General features: G+C 42.3%; 1 protein-coding gene across 3 annotated transcripts in view; it reads right to left on the bottom strand.

Annotated features, from left to right (window-relative positions):
- The window catches only part of TENM4 (teneurin transmembrane protein 4), a 750922-nt gene that overhangs the window by 84730 nt on the left and 641986 nt on the right, over positions 1–24206 (bottom strand). For all 3 annotated transcript variants that reach the window (XM_090134119.1, XM_090134120.1, XM_031595483.2), the window contains one exon: positions 10654–10870. In XM_090134119.1, the coding sequence (XP_089990245.1) occupies positions 10654–10870 (217 nt within the window). The remainder of the gene's footprint in view (positions 1–10653; positions 10871–24206) is intronic.

The raw sequence follows: 24206 nt of genomic DNA, 5'->3' as shown, positions 1-24206 counted from the left end.
GAACTATCATCTCCTCTCAGCTTCTTATCCAGAGGCAGTATCATCATCCCTGGAGGTACTTAAAGAGATGTGTGGATGTGATGCTTAAGGATGTGGTTTAGTGGTGGAATTGTAGTGTTGGGTGATGACTAGACTTAATGAACTTATGGGTATTTTCCAACTGAGATGATTCTGTGATTCTGTGATATTTTATGAAAGATAATCACTACAGATTTGCTTGAAAACCAAAATCTTCCTCTTGGTTGGGTCTCAGCGTTCTGATTTACTGATTGCATATTCAAGTCAACAACACTCTTAATATTTTAAAATCCTTTAGAAACAAGATCGGAAAATGTTTTTGCAAATCCAAAAAGAACACTTCCATTTGTTGTTCCTTCCATCCAACAGTTAAAAGCAAGGAAAAGAAAACGTGCACAATGTTGCAGGTGTCTCTCCTGCTGTCATACGTAAAACAGGTCCAAGCAGTTTCAAACATCTAACTAATATTGCAAACACATTAGCCTAGATCCTCAGCTTCTGTTAATACATCAGCAAGCATCTGTTCTATTACATATCACAGACAACTATTTCTTCAGTAACAGCGATCAGCACAGCGTGGACAAGCACAGAACTTTGCAACTCTAGCAAATACATTTCCAGCAAGAGACAGGATTCCCATTCCAGCCAATCCTTTGCAGCACATCTGTGTGCTCACTAAGTTGGATGAGGCTAACATCTCTTCTCAGAGAAGCAGCTGCATCCACCAGTCCTCTAGAGGACTACAACAACAGCTTTACTTACGTGCTATAAGGGAAGATGTTCCCACAAAGGGGATGTCCTTCCCAAACTGCAGTGATAAAAAGAAGCTGGAGCAATAAGCACAAGTCTGAATTCACTTAAAGGCAGGAGGGATGGGAACTGGAGGAAAACCAAAGTATGATTAGATTCTCATCTCTCCTCTTTCCCTAGGTGATAAAATTTGCCCCACTTGGGAAAAGCAGTGAAGACAATGCGTGGGAAGCAGCTGGCTTCTCTAGTGTCAACGTGTCCTTTCTGGAGGCAAGATCGACTACCCACAACACGCCAAGCCCCCCAGGAACCTGGTTAATGCTAATTTAGTCAGCCATTTCCTTCAGAAGACCTTGGTCTAAATGCAATTACGCTACAAACAAGTTAAGTGGTGCCGCGAAGACGCTCAGCCCTGCTAGGTCTCCCGATATATTTACATAAAATTATCTCTCATGTTAATAGAAAAGATTTATTCCATCAGTTTAGTCCTGCCAGTTCAGAGTACAGTCGAGCAAAATTAAATTTCACATAGTTGGAGTCTTGGCTTCCCACTGAAATAATAAAAGTTTCTTTCTATCTACTGCCTCTGGTTTTCGTTTGTCTCATTTTTACTTGTTTCCTTCATACTTTCATATGAGGCTGTACAGATTTTTGTTTTCCAATGAACAGTACTCCATCTGTTTTCTACTTTTAAATCAGACCTTCCTGATTTATTTTATTTTAATTTGTCCATAAAAACATCTCAGAAACCCCAAGACATTGTCAGATTGCTATTTCAGGTGGCATCCTGCACAATTTTATACCACTGCTTTCTGAAGTCCAGGATTCAAGTCCTTCTTTATGCTTTAGAAAAGTTAAGCCTTCCTGGTAAGAGCTGGGACACAGAAGCAAAGTAGACAGGGCTGCAGTGATACCTTCACATTCCCATTGGTAAGATATAAGGAAAGTTCCATAGGCTGCTTTACTTTTCTACAAAATCCGAACAGATCTAAAGAGTTTTAGAACAGAAGCCAGAAAAGTAAATCCCCAAAAGCCATTTCACAGATTCTTATTAAGGATTTGTCTTTAATACTGAGCTCTGACCCAGTGTCTCATAACTTAGACATTGGCCCTTCCAACACTTCTTATTCATAGATGTTTTCTGCTGACACTGTGCTTGGCACTGACAAAAATACTGCTTTTGCTGAGCATTTTTTCATTGTGGAAAGAAAATCCTACACATCTTAAATCTTTCTTTTTTTTTTTTCTTTTCTCTTTTTTTTTTTTTTTTGGCTGGCAGAAATGTATATTCTTTCCTTGACTGAGAATAGGTGCCAAGGGGAAATCTCACCCCCAACAAATTTCCGTAGTGCTTCAAAATATTTCCTCCAGAACCCACTGTGCCTTCTCCCTCAAAGTTTTCAGATGTATGGAGATAGTTATCAGCCAAGTTATCAGCCAAGTTACTCATAAGTATTTTAATTTGCTGTCATAAATCTCTTCATCTCTTTGATCTTATCTACCACTTCACATTTTACTGGGATAGACATGCTGGGAACCTTCAGTAGAGCATCATGGAGTGAAAATCTAGGAATTTATTTCTTAGAATGACAGAATCATAGAATGGTTTGAGTTGGAAGGGACCTTAAAGCCCATCCACTTCCAACCCCTGCTGTGGGCTGGTTGCCCCCCCCCAGCTCAGGCTGCCCAGGGCCCAATCCAGCCAGGCCTTGGGCACCTCCAGGGATGGGGCATGCACAGCTCTCTTGGCAACAGTGCCAGGGCTTCAGCACCCTTGCTGGTAAAAGCCTTACTATTGAAATTTGTCAGTCTTAGCTCTATTTCTTTCTCTGCTACAGACCTGTGCAACACAGGACACATCAGACTGCCTGTATGTGTTTTAGTACTCCTGCAAAATTAGTATTGAGGTACAGTCTCCTTCTGGGGACATGGAAAGGATAATTGTAGCAATCTGCTATTTGCTTGCATAGGGATTTTAACAGTCTTAAGCTACTTCATCTGTGACATTCTGGGAAACAACCAATAAATATAGATTATTGCAGTTGTATGTTAGAAGCACAAGCTGGTGGCTTTAGCTATTGTTACTTTTTTGTTTAATAAGAACACAGGATGAAGCAAAATATACCTTGGCCATGTTGGGTTGGATGCACCTGTCTCATGTCAAACAATCTCAGAGCTGTCTGGTCCTGGACAGGCAAAAAAATTGGTAGGATGCCAGACAGAAGCTAAGGGCATCACAGTCAAACACATGGCCACACAGAGAATGCCTGAGCTGACAGATGAAGGGCAAAAGAAGAAAAGAAAACTGCAGAACATACAGATCTTCAAGTTTATTGCTTGTGGCAGTATCCCCTTCAAAAGCTGTCTGTAAAAAAAAAGCTCTGTCTGGAAATAAAACTCTCCCCACTTGTTTCTTAACTGTGCCGAAACATCTCCTGATAGGTTTTTCTTGAACTGAGTTAATTCCTTTCTAGGTTCTTCAGTTGAGCTGTAGGAAAAGCTTAAATGGGCAACTCCTCTGCTGATCTAGATGTCTTCTGAATTAAGGAGCTAAGGTTTGAAAAAAGAATGGAAAAGATCCTGATAAAAGAGTGTTTTGTTAGAGAAGAAAGGTATGCTCATATGAAAAAAATACAATAAAATTGAAAAGTAGCCATCCAGAAAGACTCCATAACCCCCACGGGTAACACAAGTGAGTTTCTGAAAGGCTTTGGCACATGTGGGGCAGTGAGGATAGAAATCATGAATTACGCTCAGCAGAGAACCTTGCCAATAAGGAGAGCACCAGAATGCCCCTGTCAATCTGACACAGGACTGAATGTGTTGATATTCAACCAAGTCCCAACCAGGGATCTGCTAAAGTGGCTCTGGCAGACGTGGTTTGCAGCAGATCCTGTCACTCAACCTTCTAAGAAGCCCAGGAGACCCAGGAGAAAAACACTGGATAATGAAGAGCAAAGTTTAGGAGAGCTCTAACCAGGCTCAGTAAAATAAAGTCAACGTTATGTTGTTTGCAGCGAGATAGAGGATCTGCTCTGTTTGTTCAACCTGCTCAATTAAGCTCTTTATAAGGTCCCAACACTGAAGGGCTAGGAGATGTTGATGGCTCCTTATGTGGGTAAAGGCTTTAATTGTTAGCCTTTTTCAAGAAACCCTCAGCTCTCTCTCGGATATTCTGCAAAACAAACAGTACAGACAGCTGAACAAAATGCTCCAATGAAAACATTGCTTAAATTGTCTGAAGAAGGGCAGGAGAAAAAGGAATGTAAGGTTTATATGATCATGGCTAAAGAAGGTGGTATTCCAAGTATAGGAGGAAAGCACTCATTAATCAAGGTTTACAATAACAGCTTCAGAAGCAGATTTGATCATTTTTGTCTCATTAGATGAAGTTTAATCTGGCAGTATCAAGACAGTGGGTCTTCATCTGATTTCTGATGATCCGTGACTGCTGCCCAGTTTCTCCAGCTCCTCACTGTGTGCATCTGCCTTTGTTCTGCTCTGTGAATAACTGGCTCTCAGAAATCTAACCATGTTAGTTGGCAGTACTGGTGAGATTGAGTTCTAGATGATCCAAAGGGAGAAGAACGCTCTTTTCTTGCATGACAGTTAGTGACCAAAACCAGCATCATTTGAGGAAAGAGCTGAACACCTATTCCTTCTAGAAAACACAATTAAATGATCATTGCTCTCAAAACAATTCCCTATGGCTCAGTCTCTAAAGGCTCAGGTTTTCACTGTTTTGAAAACTTCTCCCAGTATTTGAGCCTTACTGCCACACTTGATGTGTGCCTTATTCCTCAAGGGATGGAAGGAGGAAGATGAAGGCAGAATCTGCCTCTCCAATCAGCCAAGCAACGTGGTCACTGCTGGACAGAAATGCCACTTGTGCTATCCAAAACATCTTGGGTCTCTGCGCCTCACTGACTCACTAGAGTCACAGATTTTTCAGTAATGGAAAGATGGGAGGATAAAAGATGAGGGAAGATGTTCAGCAAGGAGGAAATGAAGAGGAAAAGATATTGACGCTAGTCTATGAAAGTATTAAGCCGGCTCCAAATATAGCATGGAAGTGAAAGTATTTTAGAAAAGTTTTTCTTTTTTGGAAATACAATGCCTATAAAGTTGGGCTGTGCTTTACTGCAAAGTTTCAGTGCAAAATCCCTTTATTCGATGTGTGATTGGCTAAGAAGTGCTTTAAAATCTGGCTTCTTTCCCCCACCTCAGTATGACCAAAGAAACGCACCCCTACAAGGAAACAGAACCACATTCTCATTTTGTTAGGTCTGTAAAATCCACGTCAGATTCAATAGCTCATGAGATACTAGATAATTTTTGCACCTAATGTTGAATTATGCTCATTTCAAAATTTTTTCACAAGTGATCCTATAATCATTATTTCTGTGAGAGGTAAAGACTTTATAGAGCAATAACTTTCAGAGATGAATAATGTATTTGTGTCAAGTCATCACACACACAAAAAAATGTCTGCAGATCTTGCTAGTTCTGTGTTATAGTATTTTACGGCTGGTATTTATGTTATAAGCTATGGCCACCTATTCAGCTCTGCAGAAGACCCAGAATAAATGCCATGCCTCCCATTGAATTGAAGGCACCATGAAAGCAAAACTGTACAGGACAGAAGAAATACATTATTGCCAGGTTAATGATAAGATGAGCTCTCGTTTTAATGATCACAGGGAAAGCTCTTTTTAACTACACATAGCCCTTCTGATAGCTTTGTGGTGATCCAAAGGAATTAGGGAAAAAAAAGGATACAATAAAATAGAAAAGATTTTATGATTGGGGCTTTAAAACCAATCTTTTATATACGAGGTTTTAACAAACTTAACAAGCAAATGTCACACTCAAAGGACACACTTTTCCTGACAATTGGAAATGGTTGACAACCTCAGTAGGACTCAGCTGTTTGCATCCAACAGCTCCAGGCTGCTGCCCAGCGCTGATCTGGTGTGGCAGAGCATCACCCCAGCAGTGCAAAGCCAATGGGATCAGCTCATCCCTTGCAGCTTGAGGCAGGAAAACAGATTTTGTGCTGAGGAGGACGAGGGTGCCCCAGCGCCCATGTTTGCACATGGATTACCAAACTTGTGTAGAAGCAAGGCAGCAAGCAGCTTGGGGCAGAAAGCTCCAACTTTTTGAAGGATAAATAGGTCCAAGTGCCACGTGAGAATCATTACAACCATGAGTTGATATTTTCTTTGGAGGGGAAATAATGAAATAATCAAATCATTCCATCGAACAGAATACGCTATTTCTAGTGATGTTATTAAATTGAATGGAGCTACTGACTCAGCTCAGGGCTATCATGCCAGGCATGTCTATTACAGAGCAATATAAAACAATGGGTGTATGGGCTGCTTGTTTCAAGGGACCATATCTCGAATATTGAAGAAATATTAATCAAACGTCTACGTGCCAGATCCAAGAGAATACATCAGCATCTATAAAGCAGTTTAGACTCCAAAACCCAACTATGCACAACAGGAACTTCGTAATTTGGGAGGTACTTAACTCACTAGGAAAGTTTTGCTTTTCTGCTTGGGAATTTTGAAGGCTCGAGCTTTGTTTCGTTCACACCCCAAAAGCTCCCAGGTCCACTGACATTACGAGAGCTTCAAGGTCTTGCAGGCTCCAGACACGGCTCATCCAGGTGGGTCTCCCAAGGTGATGGACATAGGAACCATGAGCCTCCATCTGCATGCCAAAGGCCAGGACTCTCAAATTAAGTGTGGCAGTTGGGTCTGCCCTTATCTCTGCTTCTTCTTTTCATATTTTCCATTTCCAATCTGTTTTGTTGGCTATATATGTGGCATGCTGTTTTATCGTTCATATAATGCCAGTATTTGTTTAAATATTCTTTTGGTTTTAAACATTTCTTTCCCCACTGAGAGGAGAAATCAATAGTTTAATGTATAGTAACAGAAAAGATGAATCCATAATTCATCAAGTATGACTTTTTCTTGTGGAAGTTCCTAGAAAATCCAGTATAAGAGCACTTGGTAATAAATACTCAATAATTTTTAATATTTGTTAAAAACTGAATCTCAGCTTCTCTAATGACTGTACACAGAACTTCCTTTCACTGCCACCTGTGAAAGGGGTATATAGCATTATGATAATGCTATGTTATGAGAAGAAACATTAAAAATGGTAGCAACTTTTATTTCATAGAATCCTGGCGGTACAAATGCCACAAAATGGAAGTAGGCACCTGCATATTATGCATTAATACATTATATGGAAATAATGTCATGTTGAACTCAAAATCACTGTGAGCTGAAATAATGCTGTGGTCTATAATTTAAAATGAAAGGAGAAAGGCAAACATTGAAAAGACACACACACACACATACATATATACTCTGTATACTGACAAAAGTAAGTTTTATAAGTATGCTTTCCTGCATGTGAGAGCAATTTCTAAAATAATAACTGTTAAGTCTTTGAAAATTCCTCATTATTCTGTATTTCAAAAAGCTGTGATCTGTCACTTATAAGTAGTTCATTTAAGCAGAAAGATACAAAAATAGAAGGATGCCCTTGGAAGACAGTGAAGCTGAGATGATTTGAAGAGGTGTTGTGTTAGCTTGGTTTAAAATACAGAAAAATATGACCCCATTCTCACAGCCAGGTACAGGAACATAGGTACCATCCCTTGCCTTGAACACTCGCTCCCTTCCCAAGTGAGTCACTAAGGCACATTATCCACGTGGAGGCAAAAGGAGGTGGAGGGAATGTGCAGATTTCATTTTGCCCAGAAATTTTAACCGTGAAAACTTACTATGTTTTCTACTTAAACTATTGATCTAAGGGCAATAAGAGGCTGCTCTTGCAGCTGATATCAGATCCTGCTCGTTTCACAACACAGCAGGCTACTTCTAGCTGTCCATTTAATTGAGACGGGTTAATACATCTGGCAGCAAGTAGATATGCACAAAACATGCCAAAAATAAGGGGTACAAACCACATTTTCTTAAAAAATCACCTGATTTTTTTGCAAACATACTTTACAAAAAAACGCCAGTTCTGCCTATGATTTTCTGAGATAACTTAATCCTGTGCTGACACTCAGTTTAAAGAGCTCCATGCTCAGGACTTCAGCCTGTTCTTGCAATTTTCTGACACTGCCCCTCAAGAGAGAACAAAGATATCAGGTGTCCTACTTGAAAGTCAACAACTTGACACCACCGCGTCTTGTGCTGCTCCTTATAGTGATGGACAACTAAGAATGGCTTAAAAACAAAAAGCAAACAGCAAGAGTAAGTGGTTTCAAAATCGATACGCAAACGATCAAGTAGCAGAAGAGCACTTGTTATCTGTTCATCAAAATGATGTGAAAAGACATTCTGTGCATTCAGAATTTAATTTAGCTCCTTGCTTTATCATCATAAACACTCATTTCAATATGGGCAATGATTATTTTTTTCTTCCCAAACATGAATAATATATAATTGCTGATATTTTGGAGGAGATAAGGTCTTTACCTTTATCCATCTGGGTAATTTATCATTGTCTTTCTTTTTCCTTGCAGTGGTGAGAGAGCTTGTCAACTCAGCTTGTTCTTAAAAAGCTGGAGTGTAATTCAATAATAAATTCACTCAAAGGCTAGCTGTCATGAGGCATTCACTTATTTGTATCCATTAGGTGATCTGCACGGCTTTCTCTCTAAAGGATAGCTAAGCTGCATCTCTGAAGTTTGGGAAAGACACTGCATATGCATTCAGTCATCTTCACTCTGCTGCCTTTCCTGCATAGGCCATACAGAAATGCAAATGGGATGTGGTGTTAACACCTCCTTCCTAACTAGTATGGTTTGTGAAATCTCTGATCTAAAAGATGTCATTGATGTCTGAATGACAACAGCCACGTGGCAGACAGAAGGTCCTCTCATGTCACCTCTGTTTGTAGAACTGCCTACAGCAAGTGGCATGGATTGAACTCCAGTCATACCCCATGAAGGCACCTGGACAGAAGTAGTACTTCATGCCCAGCAACCAAAGAATCAAAGAACCACAGAATCACAGAATGACTCAGGTTGGAAGGCGCTTAATGATCAGTGAGCTCTAATTCTTGCCATGGGCTGGTTGCCCCCCACCAGCTCAGGTTGCCCAGGGCCCCATCCAGTCTGGCTTGGGGCACTCCAGGGATGGGGCACCACAGCTCTCTGAGCAGAGTATTGTCTTGATCTGCACCAAAATGGAGAAGACTTCATGAATCACAGTGGCAGCAATGGAATAACCCAAAAATGTAATGTCATTTTTAGCAGCTCAACAGACCAATAAACCCTGACTGTGTGCTGCAGTGCTTTCTCATGGGAAAAAATACCTTTTATTGGAGTCTTCTGCTGTTATTTACAACTGTTCTTGTGATGAGTCAGATTTTTAACTTGAAAGATGCTGGACAATTACAGTCTAAGGTGGTAAGTCTGTAGAGCATATTTAGCAATATACACCCTATGATGATATTTTAAGAATGGCAAACTTAACAATCATCACTATCTCTATGTAATTCTTTGTGTTAAACAGAACAAGGAGCTCCATTTATTAGTTCCACTGTAGTTAATGAAAAGCAATCATTAAAACCCTTCCTAATGATTTGAATCTCTGCATTCCTTCACTCTAGAAATCTATATGCCAGATAAACATTATTGCTAGCAGGTGCTCCTTCTGAATTCTGAATATTTAGCAGAATGTTTACAGATGGAAAGTAATTCCTTTCTACATAGAGATCTACTATTAGTTCTATGAAACACACGTACCTCTTTTAGGAATTTATGTGGCTCTAAGTGACACTGTTTCTGGTTCTCTGCTGGCACTCCCAGAAGCAAATTCAATGTAGAATGGAAATTCTCATTTTTCCCCCTAACCTCTGTGTGCTGCTGAGTGCCAGCAGCCTTTAAAGAGAAGCTGCAAATTGGTATTATGCATGCACGTTGATCCCTACAGTTCTTCAGCTGTACAGAAAATATTGTTAAACCCAATATATATGCTGCTGAAATACTCTAGTTATCAAACAAGGCAGTTACACGTGGCTCCGGTACTACAGTCCACTGCGGAAAGGCTTCCAACAGTGCATTCAGCTGATGAACTACAACCCTAAGTATATCAAAAAATGAAATTGTGAGTACAAACAATTTTGTATTCCATGACCTGACTTTAGAGCAACAAATTACAACAACTGACAACAGAGAATTCACTGTTCCACCATTTAGTCCAGAGCCTAGGCTACTCAGTACCCAGAATGTGCAAACTTGAGAATGCTGGCAAAGGAAAACTGTTTGCTACAGAATGACTGTTTGGCCTTAATCTGAATCATTGCCATTAGCTTTCATGGAGGCTTGGCAGCAAGACAAATCAGAGACTATCACATTAGGCCAGTTCTCCCACACTGGCATGCCTTCAAGTGGTTCATATCCGAGGTCAGGCTGTAGACCACTGTAGGTGTCCGTATGTGGGAAGTGATACCCATGGGGGGTGTTACCCACTGGATGCTGGCAATGTCCCTTCTTCAAAGAGCACTTGGTTACACCCAAAGGGCCTGAGAGGCCTGCTGAGATGCAAGTACTCAAATAACTGCCTGCAGGAACATGAGGATTGTATAGCTTCAGTGCCAAGCTATTCACTGCTGTGCGTGGGAAAGCTGACAGTAAGCAGTTAATGATGGGGTGGAATTCAGTGGAGTTCAAATGTAAGTGTTGAGAACCACCTCGTGGCTCAGGGTCACCACTTCTGAAAGGCAACATTTGGAGCAGGCACTGAATGATCTAAGAAGCTGATGCCCCAGGGTATGTATTGCCATTTCACATCTTACCATGGCCTACTGGCTCACACTTTTACTGAAGAAAAATGAAAATTCACTTGCCCTCCTTCGAAGGGATTGTCTCCTGGGATGATGTGAGTGCTGTCTTTGCCAATCAGGAACTTGATCCGATCGTAGAACAAATGCAAGCTCTGCTGGGAGATGGGTGCTTGTGTCTCCTGGATGATATCTAGGGGGTCCGGGGAGCCCAGGCACAGTGCGTTGACATGGCACAGTGGCTGCAAGCAGCAGTCTGGGTCCATGCAATCCACCAGGCCATCTGCAGAAGGATAAGGAAGATTTTAGAGCAAATGGAAAATGGAACATGGCAGAATTCAGGGTGCAAGAGCTCTTTATAATGCACACATAGAGAAACATGAACTTCATGCTTGCATAGAGCAATGCATTTTCCCTTCAAACTCCAAAAAGAGCATCAAATGGGTCGACAGTTGAACAAGATTATCTTAATTATTTTTTTTCCAACCTTAATGGTTCCATGTTTCTATAAATGCTAATTAACATGTATATATATGAGAAAACACATACATAGACACAAGATCAGGATTTAAAGAAACCATATTTGAGGTTGATTCTGAGATACACCATTTCCCCTCTTGGTCACTGAGATGACTTCACAATCCTTCAAGTTTTCTGCTGTGTTTTGCTTTCTGTTCATGGATCAGTGACTTTCATATGCTGTTCCTGTTCCCTGTACAAATAGCAGGTCAATTAAATCACACCAAAGGTAGCAGTCCTTCCAGCAGGACTCAACAGTGGAGAAAGCCATGCTATCTACAGTGGCTATAAAGAGATCTACACATCCAGCCCAGCAGACACTCTGGCTGGATAAATGAGAAGGCAAAGATTTTGCTGGGAATGTTCAGTCTCATTTGGCCTTTGCCACAGTTTTTCATGCAGATTCAGAGAACCAGGCAACCCGAAACTCTCAGGATATAAATCTTGTATTTTCACCAACAATAAGTTAAAAATAACAACAATAATAGCAGTGGACATACATGAAAGAAGCTCGCCAAACATAGTCTAGCAAAATGAATTTGCACATCTGCCCACTCATCAAATACACAGACAGTACTATCTCCCCTCCCATCACCACAGGAGCATTCCCCAGTTCATTTAAAGATGCCACCTCAGGAGAGGTTTGGTGCTGCATCACATTTAGAAATAAAAGTTGTTAGCATGCAGTTGAGGTGGATCATAAAAACAGATAAGGGAACTGGATTTTTATTTCCTTTTTTTCTTGGGATTTTTCAAATCGTCAGTTCAAATGAGACAGACAGTGAATTAAAATTGTTACCACATGATGGCTGTTCAGAGAGCTATGTGGAACAAGTGGTTGGTCTCAGTGTAGTTGCTGGACGGTCAACATATCAGAGAAACCACCTTTACAGCTAGCATCCTACTGACAACTTTGGTAAGAAATGAATGTGTTTGGAGAGCAAAATTGTACTGAGAGGGTAGGTTTCTCCTAAAGTGGGATTAGATTTGGAGTTGTCAGGCACTAGATGGGCCCTGGGCAACAAGATCTAGTGCGTGATTTAGAGGATGTCAACCCTGTCCACGGCAAGATGAGCTTTGAGATCCCTTCACCCAAGCCATTCTATGATTCCGTGATTGTCAGGATCACGTATTTTCTATGTCAAGGAAACAGTAAAGGAAGACAAACTTTTTTGTCATTATGACAAACTATGAGCTTCAGTTTCATCCCACTTACACTGGTGTTAATTAGAAGCCCTTTGTTATTGGCACTGCTTTGAATTTACTGCAATATAAAAAGAATGAGAATCTGATCTGTTATTATTTCTGCAGTGCTTATGATGGTTTACACGTCATGCACTGGGATTCTGTTGAATTATACTTGTCCCATTCTTGGAAGATTTTTGTGCCATAAAACATCACTTGCAACACCATAACTGTGGCCACCCTCACAAAGAAAAGCAGAAGGAAAGCCTGTTGAGTGCACCCAGAGCTTCCAGCCTACGTGTGGGTCAAAGTGGGAGGAAAACCTGCTCCATGCACACAAGCACATGCACAGTAAGCCATTTCCACAAGTGCTCTGCACCTGCCATTAACGATAATGGGAGACTAGCAAAAGTGCTTTCCAAATCCCCATCCATTATCCTTACCTCTGTCTGTTCTGATATCACTACATCTTTATAACTCCTCACAAAATTGCCACAAAAATTTATCAGCTTGGGCACAAAATCTACCCATCTGCCTTCTCTCTTGATGACTAGTGATAATGAAAAAGAACTAATTACATTTTATTTGCCCATTAAAAAAACGACTCGCTGCAGATGATTAGGCCAGGAGGATTCTGGAAGGTCAAATCTCAGATGGAATCTGAGATACCATTCAAGAACAGAGACCTGCATAGATGTAATTTGCTTATCCATAGTTACATCCTAGAAAAAAAAGACATGTAAAAGAAAAAAAAAAAAACAAACAAAACAAGCCAACTGTTACTGCACTGATTATAGTTTCAAGGAAGATATAATATTGTCATTATCTTCTCCACATTGATAATGTTTTCTACTATAAAGACAATGTAGTGAGAGGATGGCCAACCAGCTGCCCCATACCTCTTCATTACTGTCTTCATTTCAGACGTCAGAAATGTGTTTGGGGACCTGAAGCTGCAAGACAGAAAGCAACTGTTGCCTTTGCAGAAAACAGCAGAGAAATGTTTGAAGAACAGATGCACAGAACAGTGTTTTGTACCACGGCAGAGACGAGGCCTTGCCTGCAGATGAGCTATGCAATTAATATGTTTCAGGCCTGTATGCAGTAAGCTGGAGGTAATTACACCAGAGAGGTTTGCCATGGACACCGTAGATCTATTCGGGCCCTCAAGTGTTGAAGTGGATTTTAGCTACTCACATAACAGCATTTGCAGGGCAATACATTTAGTCAGCTTGGAAAATTGAAAGGCCGCTTTTGGCTGAGGCATAGAGAACAGTGAGAGTTAAAGCAGATCAGGGGAGATTTAGACTGGCTAGAAGGAAAAAGCTTTTTACAATAGGGATAGTAACTCACTGGAACAGCTTGCCTGGAGAGGTGGTGGATGCCCTGTCCTTGGAGACACTCAAGGTCAGACTGGACAGGGCTTTGAGCACCTGATGGAGCTGTAGGTGTCCCTGTTCACTGCAGGGGAGTTGGATTAGATGGCCTTTACAAGTTCCTTCCAACTCAAACAATTCTATGGTTTTATGCAAGTAGCAATGGGCTCTTCAATGTGGAAACTCCCTTATGCTACATATAGCCATGATACCGAATCATAGAATCATTAAGTTTAGAAAAGACCTCTAAAATCATCCAGTCCAATCATCAATCCATCCCACCATGCCCACTAACCATGTCCCTCAGTGCCATATCTACCCTTTTCAGAGAGGGTGACTCCACCACCTCTGCACCTCCCTGGGCAGCCTGCTCCAATGCCTCACCACTCTTTCTGGGATGAAATGTTTCTTAATATCCAACCTGAACCTCCTCTGACACAACTTGAGGCCATTACATCTTGACCTATTGCTGTTACACGGGAAATGTACAGAACAATAAGGTCTCCCTTCAGCCTTTTCCTCTCCAAACTGAACCATCCCAGTTCCCTCAGCCATATGACCATGGCACCTCAGACCAGACAACAAATGTGTTGTTGAACTGTACCAATGCAAGGCTGAAAGTGCTTTGTAGAGCGTTTGCAATAGTTTATATGCTTTAGGGTCACAAAAGCTACTCTGACCTCCCTGTCAGATTGCTATATACAAGCTGTTCATTCTTCCCCCAGAACTGGATTAAAGTCTGTCTTTTAGAAAGATATCTCATATTTCAAAGACATCTGATTACAGTGAGTCCACCACTTCCTCCGGTAAGCCATTCAGATGTTTAATTACTGCTAGGAAACTGCATCTTATTTCAAGGTTGAATTTGTCTAACTCCCATATCTCATAACTGAATGTTTTTTTTTTTGCCTTTGCAAGGTAACCAATATCCTTCTGCACTGCACGATCAGATGCCTTTTTCATGTGCAAGTCTTGCCATGCAGAGCAACAAGCTATTCAAACCCCACTTTTGAACAGCTGAACAAGACTGAAGTTCTTGTTTATTTTCCAGCTGCTGGATTCAGATTTTTCAGTGATTTCACATGGGGCCATCAACACTGGACATGAAACAACTGAGGCAGCAATATTGGGTAGAGAAGAGATAGCAATTCCCTACTTTTATGTTGGTTTTGTTGCTTTTTATTTATTTTTTTTAAATGCTAAGTTTCACAGTAGCCTTTTAGCAACAGCAAACAGCATTGCACTGAGAAACTCACGTTGAGACAATTATCCCTGGGACCTCTAAATCCTTCACTGAGCCTTTGCCTTTCAAGAGTCACCCAACCCATAAGGATTGCATGCTTGCTTTGTTCCCAGGGGTATTACCTTGCCTTCTGCTGCCTTAAGACACATTTTGTTGGATTGTGACCGTGTAGTGATGTCAGATCACTCCGTATCAAAATGATCTGGGTATGTATTTATCAAGCATGATATGGTGATATATGGTGACACGAAGATTTTATCAGGAAAGATTTAAACTATACTTGACAATGCTGAATGGGGTTGGATACAACAAGCAATTCCAAGGAGTCCCTCTAGAAACAGATTCAACCACAGATACCATTCATTAAACAAATGAATTCAGAGATCTGTTACTGTGCCAGATTTTAAGCCATCTTGTGCTCTTTTTTGTGTTTTTTGTATTTCCATCTGAAACAAATCTTTACATCTTTGAGATGTTTTCAGCATGTTCCTTACTGGTGTTGCAGACAGCTGTTCTACCTCATGTCTTCAAACACTTCCTTTTCTTATCTTCCCCATATCAGCTTTTTGCTCTGTATTCTTAAAAGTCAGAGTGCATAGACAGAGAGGAATGCATTCTGACTGCCTACCACGAGTGTGTAGCTCACATCAATTTCTTTCTGCCTGCAGAGGATGGGCCAAGGTTTGATATTCAGGAGCATGCAGTTTATCTCAGTCATTGCTATCCTAGCTTTTTTTTTTTAAACACTCTGACTGGAGCAACTGGGGCAGCTAAGTTAGATCATGATAACGGATCTGAATGCTGACTTATTCAGAATGAGTTTCACAAGTTTCTCAGTGTTACAGCAGTCTCCTAAAAATACTCACCTGGATGCCAAACGTAAGATGACCTAAAATTATGTGGCATTCAGACATTGCATGTGGCCCATCACTTTCTGAATACCATACCATTCATGACGTTTCAAGAGCCACCTAAAACAATTAGGCAATTTTGAAAATCTGGAGTTGCTGGGGTCGGCGTGGAGAATCAGGGCTGTCTCATGGAAGATTCAGGTGCATTGGAGAAAAGTGCCTCACGCTCAATGAGCTGATGGTTCCAAGTCAAAAAGAAACCAAACACAAATCACTGACAAACTGAAGCTATTCCACATGTGTTATGAATCATAGAATGGCCTGGGTTGAAAAGGACCCCAAAGATCATCTAGTTTCAACCCTCCTGCCCAGACCCACATCCAGCCTGGCCTTGAATGCCTCCAGGGATGGGGCATCCACAGCCTCCATCCACACTGGAACCTGTTCCAGTGTGTCACCTTCTGAGTGAAAAACTTCCTCCTAATATCTAACCTAAACCTTCCCTGTCTCAGTTTAAAACCATTCTCCCTTGTCCTATCACTATCCACCCTTGTAAACAGCTGTTCCCGCTCCTGTTTATACGCTTCCTTCAAGTCACAATGAGGTCTCCCCAGAGCCTTCTCTTCTCCAAGCTAAACAATTCCAGTTCACTCAACCTTTCCTCATAGCAGAGGTGCTCCAGCCCTCTGATCATCCTAGTGACCCCTCTGCACCCGCTCCAAGAGCTCCACATCCTTCTCGTGCTGGGGGCCCCAGGCCTGGATGCAGTATTCCAGATGGGGCCTCACAAGAGCTGAGCAGAGGGGGACAATCACCTCCCTGTCCCTGCTGGCCACTCCTCTTTTAATGCAGGCAAGCACCACATCTCCCAGGAGGCTGGCTGCATGGGACATGAAGGAAGGGGCAGGCAGAGGAATAACTAAAGCAGTTTTGTGACTATCTTTCTTGCACATAAGCCCTCACGTCCAGACTTTCTGGCTTCCCCTAAAGCCTCCTTTGCTAGGAGTGGATTAAGAACCAAGGACACAAAACCAGCCATTAACTGATAGGAAAAAGTATGCCTGTTGAGCTCCACTGCTCATTAGGAGACACAGGTATTCTGGCTTACCTCTGAACTATGTGACATACTCCTTCTCTAGAAGAAAAACTAATTATCGTGGTCACAGCCACTATAAGCCTGCAAAATAAGCACTCTGGCAGCAAAGGGCCACCACCCCTGTGTTCCATGGACTGCTGCTGCACTTGCTGGCTGCAAAGTGCTCACAAATCCCACAGGAGTCTGGGTTCCAAGTCCTTCAACCACCACCATGCAGTGCCAACAAAGCCTCCAGGAGCAGAGTTTAACACAGAAGCAAAGGACTGGTTTTGAGAGACTGCTTTTGCAGTAAACAAGATCAGCTGAGAGCTAATAAAATTTCAAATTAGCTGTGACTTTTCATGGCCCCACAATTGTGTTGGCTGATTTAATGGGCAGCGTCTTAGCTCGCTGAGATTGAATAATGGAGCATTTCTACAGAGTTATGGATGCTGCAACAAAAATCTGTCATGCTAACATCAACAACAGAATGCAAATAACTTTCATCTGGGAGTGTTATTATGTGTTTAAGCTGGCTCTGACAGGTGCTGCATGTCAAGTGTCAGGATAGAACAGGCGGGCCACACATAGGGACAGACCTGCTCGTACATAGGGCATACATGACAAATTCAAGTATTGCTCCTGTTGAAGAGAATGAGAGTTTTTGCCACTGATTGCATTGGGAAGAGCTCAGTGAGAAGCTGTACTAGGTGAAGCAAGACTAGAAAGAAAAGAACAGTAAAAATACATTGCCTTTCAGGAATATGTTCACTGCTATTGAAAGCATAAGATGCACTGATCGCACATAATTGCGGCTCTCACCTCATCCAGGTCTTGCCTTTCACTCTTCTTCCTGTATCATTCACCAGACAACAGTATCACCTTTCATGGGGATACTGTGTCACCATATGATGCTTTTGGATGCATTGATAGGAGAATTTGTATGGGAAGGGTTTAAAATGAAGGCATTCAGATGTGGAGGTAACATAATGTGTTATCCTCACCCTTAAGCAAATCAAATTTTACCCTTCCGGCATCAGTTGTTCAGACTCTCCCCAAACACAGACTAAAGGAATGTCTCAGTATTTTTGCAGAAAACACAAGTTATTGTTCATGTGAATGCATGGGTTCAGGACAGCTTACAAAAGTAATGGTGTTCTGCCCTGAGCTGTGGACTGACACTTAATTTACTTCTCCTGGATCTGGGAAATTAATAACTTTTCCTCTTAGGCTTTGCAGAGAACAATTTTACCTATTCAACAAAAGAGGTGTAGCTTTTGGGCTCACTGTGAGGAAGGAAAAGGAAACACAAAACAAATGTGAGGAACAATAGCAATGTCTCTGTGATCATGTTAGATATTACTGTTCTCTTAGCTCCTTCTATTCTACCTCCTCTATTTTGATTTTGCTTGAATAAGGTTCTCACTGGCTGAATCCTGAATAAATTAGATTTCTGGCTCCCTGGGAAAGGAATTGCCCTAACATCTTTCCCTAATATTTGCAGGTTCAAAACTGTATAGTCATACGTAATAGCAATCATGTATTTGTACTGCATCCCTATTTGGGCTTTAGTGCAGAAACAGAGCCCTGCAGTGCCAGGCACTACAGAAAACAGAAGTTTAATACAACAAGTCCATCCTAATCCAGCACTATGTTCTTGTTTAAAGAACATCTGAAACAAACAGAAGGGAATAGAACGGAAGGAGGAAATGACAGAAAATGCATGATAATCACTACTAGCTGACCATAAACCAGGCCTATAATAATGTGGTTACAGTCTACAAGTTTGCAGAATCTCCCAGATCACCACTGCTGTGTTACTGCAGCTGGCTTCATGGGATTTCCCTTGTCTAGACAGACTTTTAGTGAGGAGAGTTACCGATTGCAATGGAATCACAGAATCATAGCACATCCTGAGTTGGAAGGGGTCCACAAGGATCACTGAGTCCAACTCCTGGCCCCACACAGCACTGCCCAAACCCAAATCCAATGTCTGAGAGTCTCAACACTCTTTGAGCTCCATCAGGCTATGCCCACTGCCCTGGGCAAACTGTTCCATGCCCACCGCCCTCTGAGGCACAGCCTTTTCCTCACATTCCCCTGATACAGCTCCAAAAGCAACACAGAAACCAAGCAATTTATGTTTGGAGTGGAATTCCATAAGATGCTGAAGGCATGTGAGAGCCCTTCCAAGCAGACGAGATTGGCTTTCAGGCGCTGCAGAAAGCAAAGGTTGCTTAACATGATCAATAGCCAAGCAATGCTGTACCTGAAGTTGAATTCTTCAGGAGCCAAAGTACCTCTGAGAAAAAGAGGCTCCGAGCTTAGGAAAAAAGTAGAACGAGCAACGTGTTCACACCCTCAGCAGATGAGATACTTTTAGCTGAGATCTCTTTGCACCAAGGTCTCTCGTATTTCTGGAAAGTGCTGTAAGTGTTAAGCCAGTGCTGAGATGTTCATCCTAACATATTCTGCTAACTGATTCCACAGCAGTTCAAGAAATCACCTTGTCACACCTTGGAAAATAGCCTCAGATCACTCAGATAGAGTCATGGTTTTCCTGTCCTCATCAAAAAGAAAGCAGCCATGCATTCTATGCACCCGTGACAACATGTGACCTGACACACTGAAGAGCAAACCCTGAGGTTTCTAAGGGGAATGTCTACCCCAGAGGGGAGGCAAGAGTTTGCCTCAAGTGCTAAAGCAGGTCTGGCAGAGCTTTTCTGAGCTTCTTTCAGAATAAGTGCCCATGCTCTTTTAAGTTTATTGCAGAAGGGCCTTGCAAAATGCACGTCTTTTCTGAAAACGCTTCACGTCAGCTTTTGTTACATCTTGTATACCAGCAATGCTTCCTTCCCATCTGTAATTTGCTTCACCTCAGCAGAAAATGAAACATTTATTTTGGAAAAGTAGACATTTTCAATGTTTCTGAATCTATTAACCAAAGGAATTTCATTAAGGAACAGTTACAAGGAGTAGGAACTCTCCCAAGCCGCCAAGGCAAGCCACAGCCACTGCTAGACACTCACTTCACAGCACATCATCCATGCTAACAGCACTATGTGCTTCTGGATGCTGCAGTGCCCAGCTTCACACCACTCTCCTGACAGCCCCAGTGCTAACAGCCAGCAGCAGGTGATACACAAGTGTTACCGTCCAATAGAGGATCAGCAAGCTGCTGAAACCTGCAAATGTGAACGTGTCATGTTGTTCCCTTATTTGAGGAAAGGTTGATTAACAGTCATCATAAAATAGAGGAAGAGAAGCTAGGTAATACCAACTAGCAAATTTCTTTCTCATCTTTTTAGAAGTGCTCTGCATTTCCTCCAAGATGACTCTGTTGTTTGACTGGATCTATCAGTGATGGTAAATGTTAATTTACCGTGGCTGTTTTCCCAGGTGCGTTCAGATCTCAACACTTCCCTCTGTAAATGTAGCTCGCACATTAATGCATCATTTTTTATGGTTTTGAGGAAGCAGACAGCTCCCATAGCATGCCCAGGGGATGATCTTCTTGTGCTATAAAAGCCTCGCTGGCATGAAGTAAAGGTTCATAACAGTGTGCAGAAGAAAAAAGAAATCTGAAAGCATCCCATCACCTTGTCTGCAGCTCATGCATTTACATATATAAAGATTTGCGTTCTGGGGTTCTCTTGGATGATATTCAATTCCCTCTATAACTCTGCCACTGCCTTCAGGTGTAACCCTACACACTGGCAGAGAGCAGTGCAGGCTCCTGCCAGCTCTCTAACACATTATTTGGCATGTGGAGGACAGATGGTGGGCACATGGGTGTTAAGAAGGCCAACGTGCAGTGCCAAAATTTCTTTTGCCAAAAAATTTGAAATGTTGCCATCCCAAAGCATTATGCAAGTCTCCACCTTACTACAAGCACAACCTGATCCTCATGTGGGGCAAGCAAAGCATGAAGCATTACTCTGCAGAGTTACATGAATGGACTGTGATGCTGTAAAACAGATTTGAGACATATCAGAAAACTCACTCCTGGTAATTCAAGTGTGGCTATGGCAGAATTACATAGTTCCTGAAATGAGAGTGGCAGCAATAGGTACTACTCAAGGCAGTAAAGAAAGGCAGAAATACCACATGCAGTGGCTGGGTTGCTCTGACTTGGGTTTGAACACAATTGTTAGGAGGATGGAGGTAAGGAAAGCATAAGAGCTGTTCCCTCCTTGAGCTCTTAGCACCTGGTGGAGCACAGAACGGAACCTCCTAAGGCCAAACAGGGCCACATATACACTGGAACCCTGTGTTTGTGCTCAGCTGAATGCACTGCATGTAGTCATCAAGAATAAGAAGAGGGGTAGAAGCTTCACTGCTGCAGTTCTTGCAGAAGAAGAGAAAAGGAGGTGTCTGGAAGCCGGAAAGAATGGATGCAGTCAGATCCACTTAGGGAGAAAGCTCCAGGTCTGTCCAGGTCTGGAGCCCCCAGTATAAGAAAGACAGGGAGCTGTTGGAGAGGGTCCAGAGGAGGGCCACGAAGATGATCAGGGGACTGGAGCACCTCCACTATGAGGACAGGCTGAGGGAGCCGGACTTGGTCAGCCTGGAGAAAAGAAGGCTGCGGGGTGACCTCATTGCTGCATTTCAGTACCTAAAGGGAGCCTACAAAGAGGAGGGGAATCAACTCTTTGAAAGGGTAGATAACTGCAGGATGAGGGGAAATGGTTTTAAGTTGAAGGAGGGAAGATTTAGGTTGGATGTCAGGGGGAAGTTCTTTACTATGAGAGTGGTGAGGTACTGGAACACACTGCCCAGAGAGCTTGTGGATGTCTTGTCTCTAGAGGTGACCAAGGCCAGATTGGATGGGGCCCTGGGCAGCCTGGTCTAGTATTAAATGTGGAGGTTGGTGGCCCTGCATGTGGCAGGGAGATTGGAAATTCATGATCCCTTCCAATCCTGGCCATTCTGTGATTCTGTGGTTCTGAGAACCATTAAGCTCTAAGCCCACAAACAAAGCTACCTTTGTTAATCTCCCACTCTCATGGTTCCGGGTCAGTGGAGTGTATCCAGACAATGAAATTGTGAATTGGGGAATTCTCAGAGTATGGAGGAAGTCACACTGATGATTTCTCTGGAACGAAGATGGTTAAGATAGCTTTAAAGCTTGTGGATATATCCACAAGTTAGTGAATAATATCCTCTTGTCTTTCCCTCTGTTGCCCTATATACTCCATTCCTGATGGAGGACTCTACAAGTGCAGTGAAGCCCGTATTTATCCTATAGAATATTGGCCTCTTCTCAACACTGAGTCAAATGCTGTTAACTCCACTTCCAGGACTTGTCACAGGAGTTAATATCCGCAGTCTTTTAAAGCTTCAAACTTTCAACTCTTCAAGTACATGACAGGACACTCTGTGTGGGCTTACCTTCAGGATCACTGCTTTCAGGACTATCTGCTGAGAGCCTGCAGCCATGAATAGAGGCTATTTCCTGCCAAAGAGAGGCAAGAAGCCCATCTTAAGGAAACATCTCTTATTTGCTGCAATACAGGTAGAACCTTCTGAGGTCAAATGTTGAAAATCCAAGTCTTTTACACAGACTCTTAAAGCTCAGTCACTGCTTTGCTTTCCTTTGACTGATACTGGATGATTGCCTGCACTCTGTTACTTGCCACAACTCCTTTCAAGCTGATGGACTTCATGTTTAGAAGTGTAAATAAAGTAGGCCTGGGTGTGAAACCTAAGTGTCAGTTTTGACAAATGACACTTGAGTGTGGAGAGGGAAGTGCTCTCCCAGACACCTTGTTTTAACCTGACCATAGATTACATTTCACTGAGTTTCTCTCTGAGTGACTTCTACTTTGCTTGTTATTGTTTATCTGAACAGCCTCCAGATTTAAGAGGCCAGCACGCCCTGTAATTTGGTACCCATCTCCCTCAGGGTATGATTAGGCTAGGATGTGATGAAAAAGATTCTGACTTCAGCTCCCATTATCCTGAGGTATTTCCTGCTGCAGGGATCCTGATTAGCAGATACATGATACCACAACGTGGGACCAGCTTCCGATGAGCTCAGGCAGAGCAAAAGACCCTTAATGTGAATGGCCTCACATTGCTCTTCTGAAAAACCACTGTGCTCTTTGCCCTCAAGTGACTGTTTTTTGTGGAAAATGACTTGAAGGGCAGCGTTTATCAAGCAAAAGTAGGTGATGTCCGAAACAACTCAGAGAGATGATGCTATAAACCTGTTTCTCTCCACTGGTAGCATGCGTGATGATCAGTTTGGATGTCTGACTTCTAAAGCTGCATGAAATCTGCCATTTCCATTGCCTGCATGCATGTGCATACAAAGATAAGTTCAGCAATAGCCCTAAAATTCTTTGTGGGGAACAGCCAAATAAAACACCCCTACCTCTTTTGTGAGTTTATACCCTCACTGCCTGCTCTTACAATAGGCTACATAGCCTGCATCTTTTCAGTGCTCTGGAAAACACTGCAGTTGTGCAAGGTGTCATCTTGTTGGTCACAAAGTGTTTGCAATGAATACAGACTCAATTCTACTTCCGAAACACAGGGGCATGCTGTCACTGGATTGCCTTGGGATAGCTGAGAAACCCAAAGGCAGCTGTCACACATGAAACATGTATATGTGCTGTTCAGGAGGTCTAAGCTGTTGTGAAAAAAAAAGCTAGAAGCCAGCTGAGGTACTCCAGGATGACTCATGACAAGAGGCAGCAGACATTAAGCTGGAACATGAGAAATTCTAATTCGTTATTAGGGCAATGCTTACTAGGAGAGTGATCATATTCTGGGGCAAATTGCCCTAAGAAGTGGAACCTCCATCCTTGGAGTTGCTCAAGAATTGACTGGACACAGCCCTGAGTATCTAGACCTTTTCTGACCAGGGGCTTGATATAGACATCTGCTGGAGGTCCCTTCCAACCTAAATTATTCTGTGTTCCACAGATATCTCCCGCTCTCTGTCTATACTGAGGTCAGTGTGGAAGCTGGGACACAGGTCCAGAATCAGCCTTCCTTCCCCACTATGGGTAAACCCATTCAAATCCCTGTACTGAATAAGGAACTCGAGCTTCCAAGCAGAAAATCCTCACCACTACTGATCTCAGGAGTTGAAGTTCTAGATTTCAACCCACAAATAATCCACAAAAATCTATAAAGATCAGATCAAGAAGGTGAATGTATTCTCTTGGTCTTGGCCTGTTCTAGTATTAAATGTGGAGGGTTGTGGCCCTGCCTGTGGCAGGGGGGTTGGAGCTTGATGGTCCTTGAGGTCCCTTCCAACCCATTCCATTCTATGATTCTATGATTCTTTTCTACTTTCCAGATGACAGGAATAGCAGTAGCAATATAAAAGGAAGCAGCATAGTGTGTTACATGGTTATCTG

This window comes from Phasianus colchicus, chromosome 1 (assembly GCF_987193195.1).
Source record: "Phasianus colchicus chromosome 1, bPhaCol1.hap1.1, whole genome shotgun sequence".
Lineage (NCBI taxonomy): Eukaryota > Metazoa > Chordata > Aves > Galliformes > Phasianidae > Phasianus > Phasianus colchicus.
This window is presented reverse-complemented; position numbering and strand designations above follow the sequence as displayed.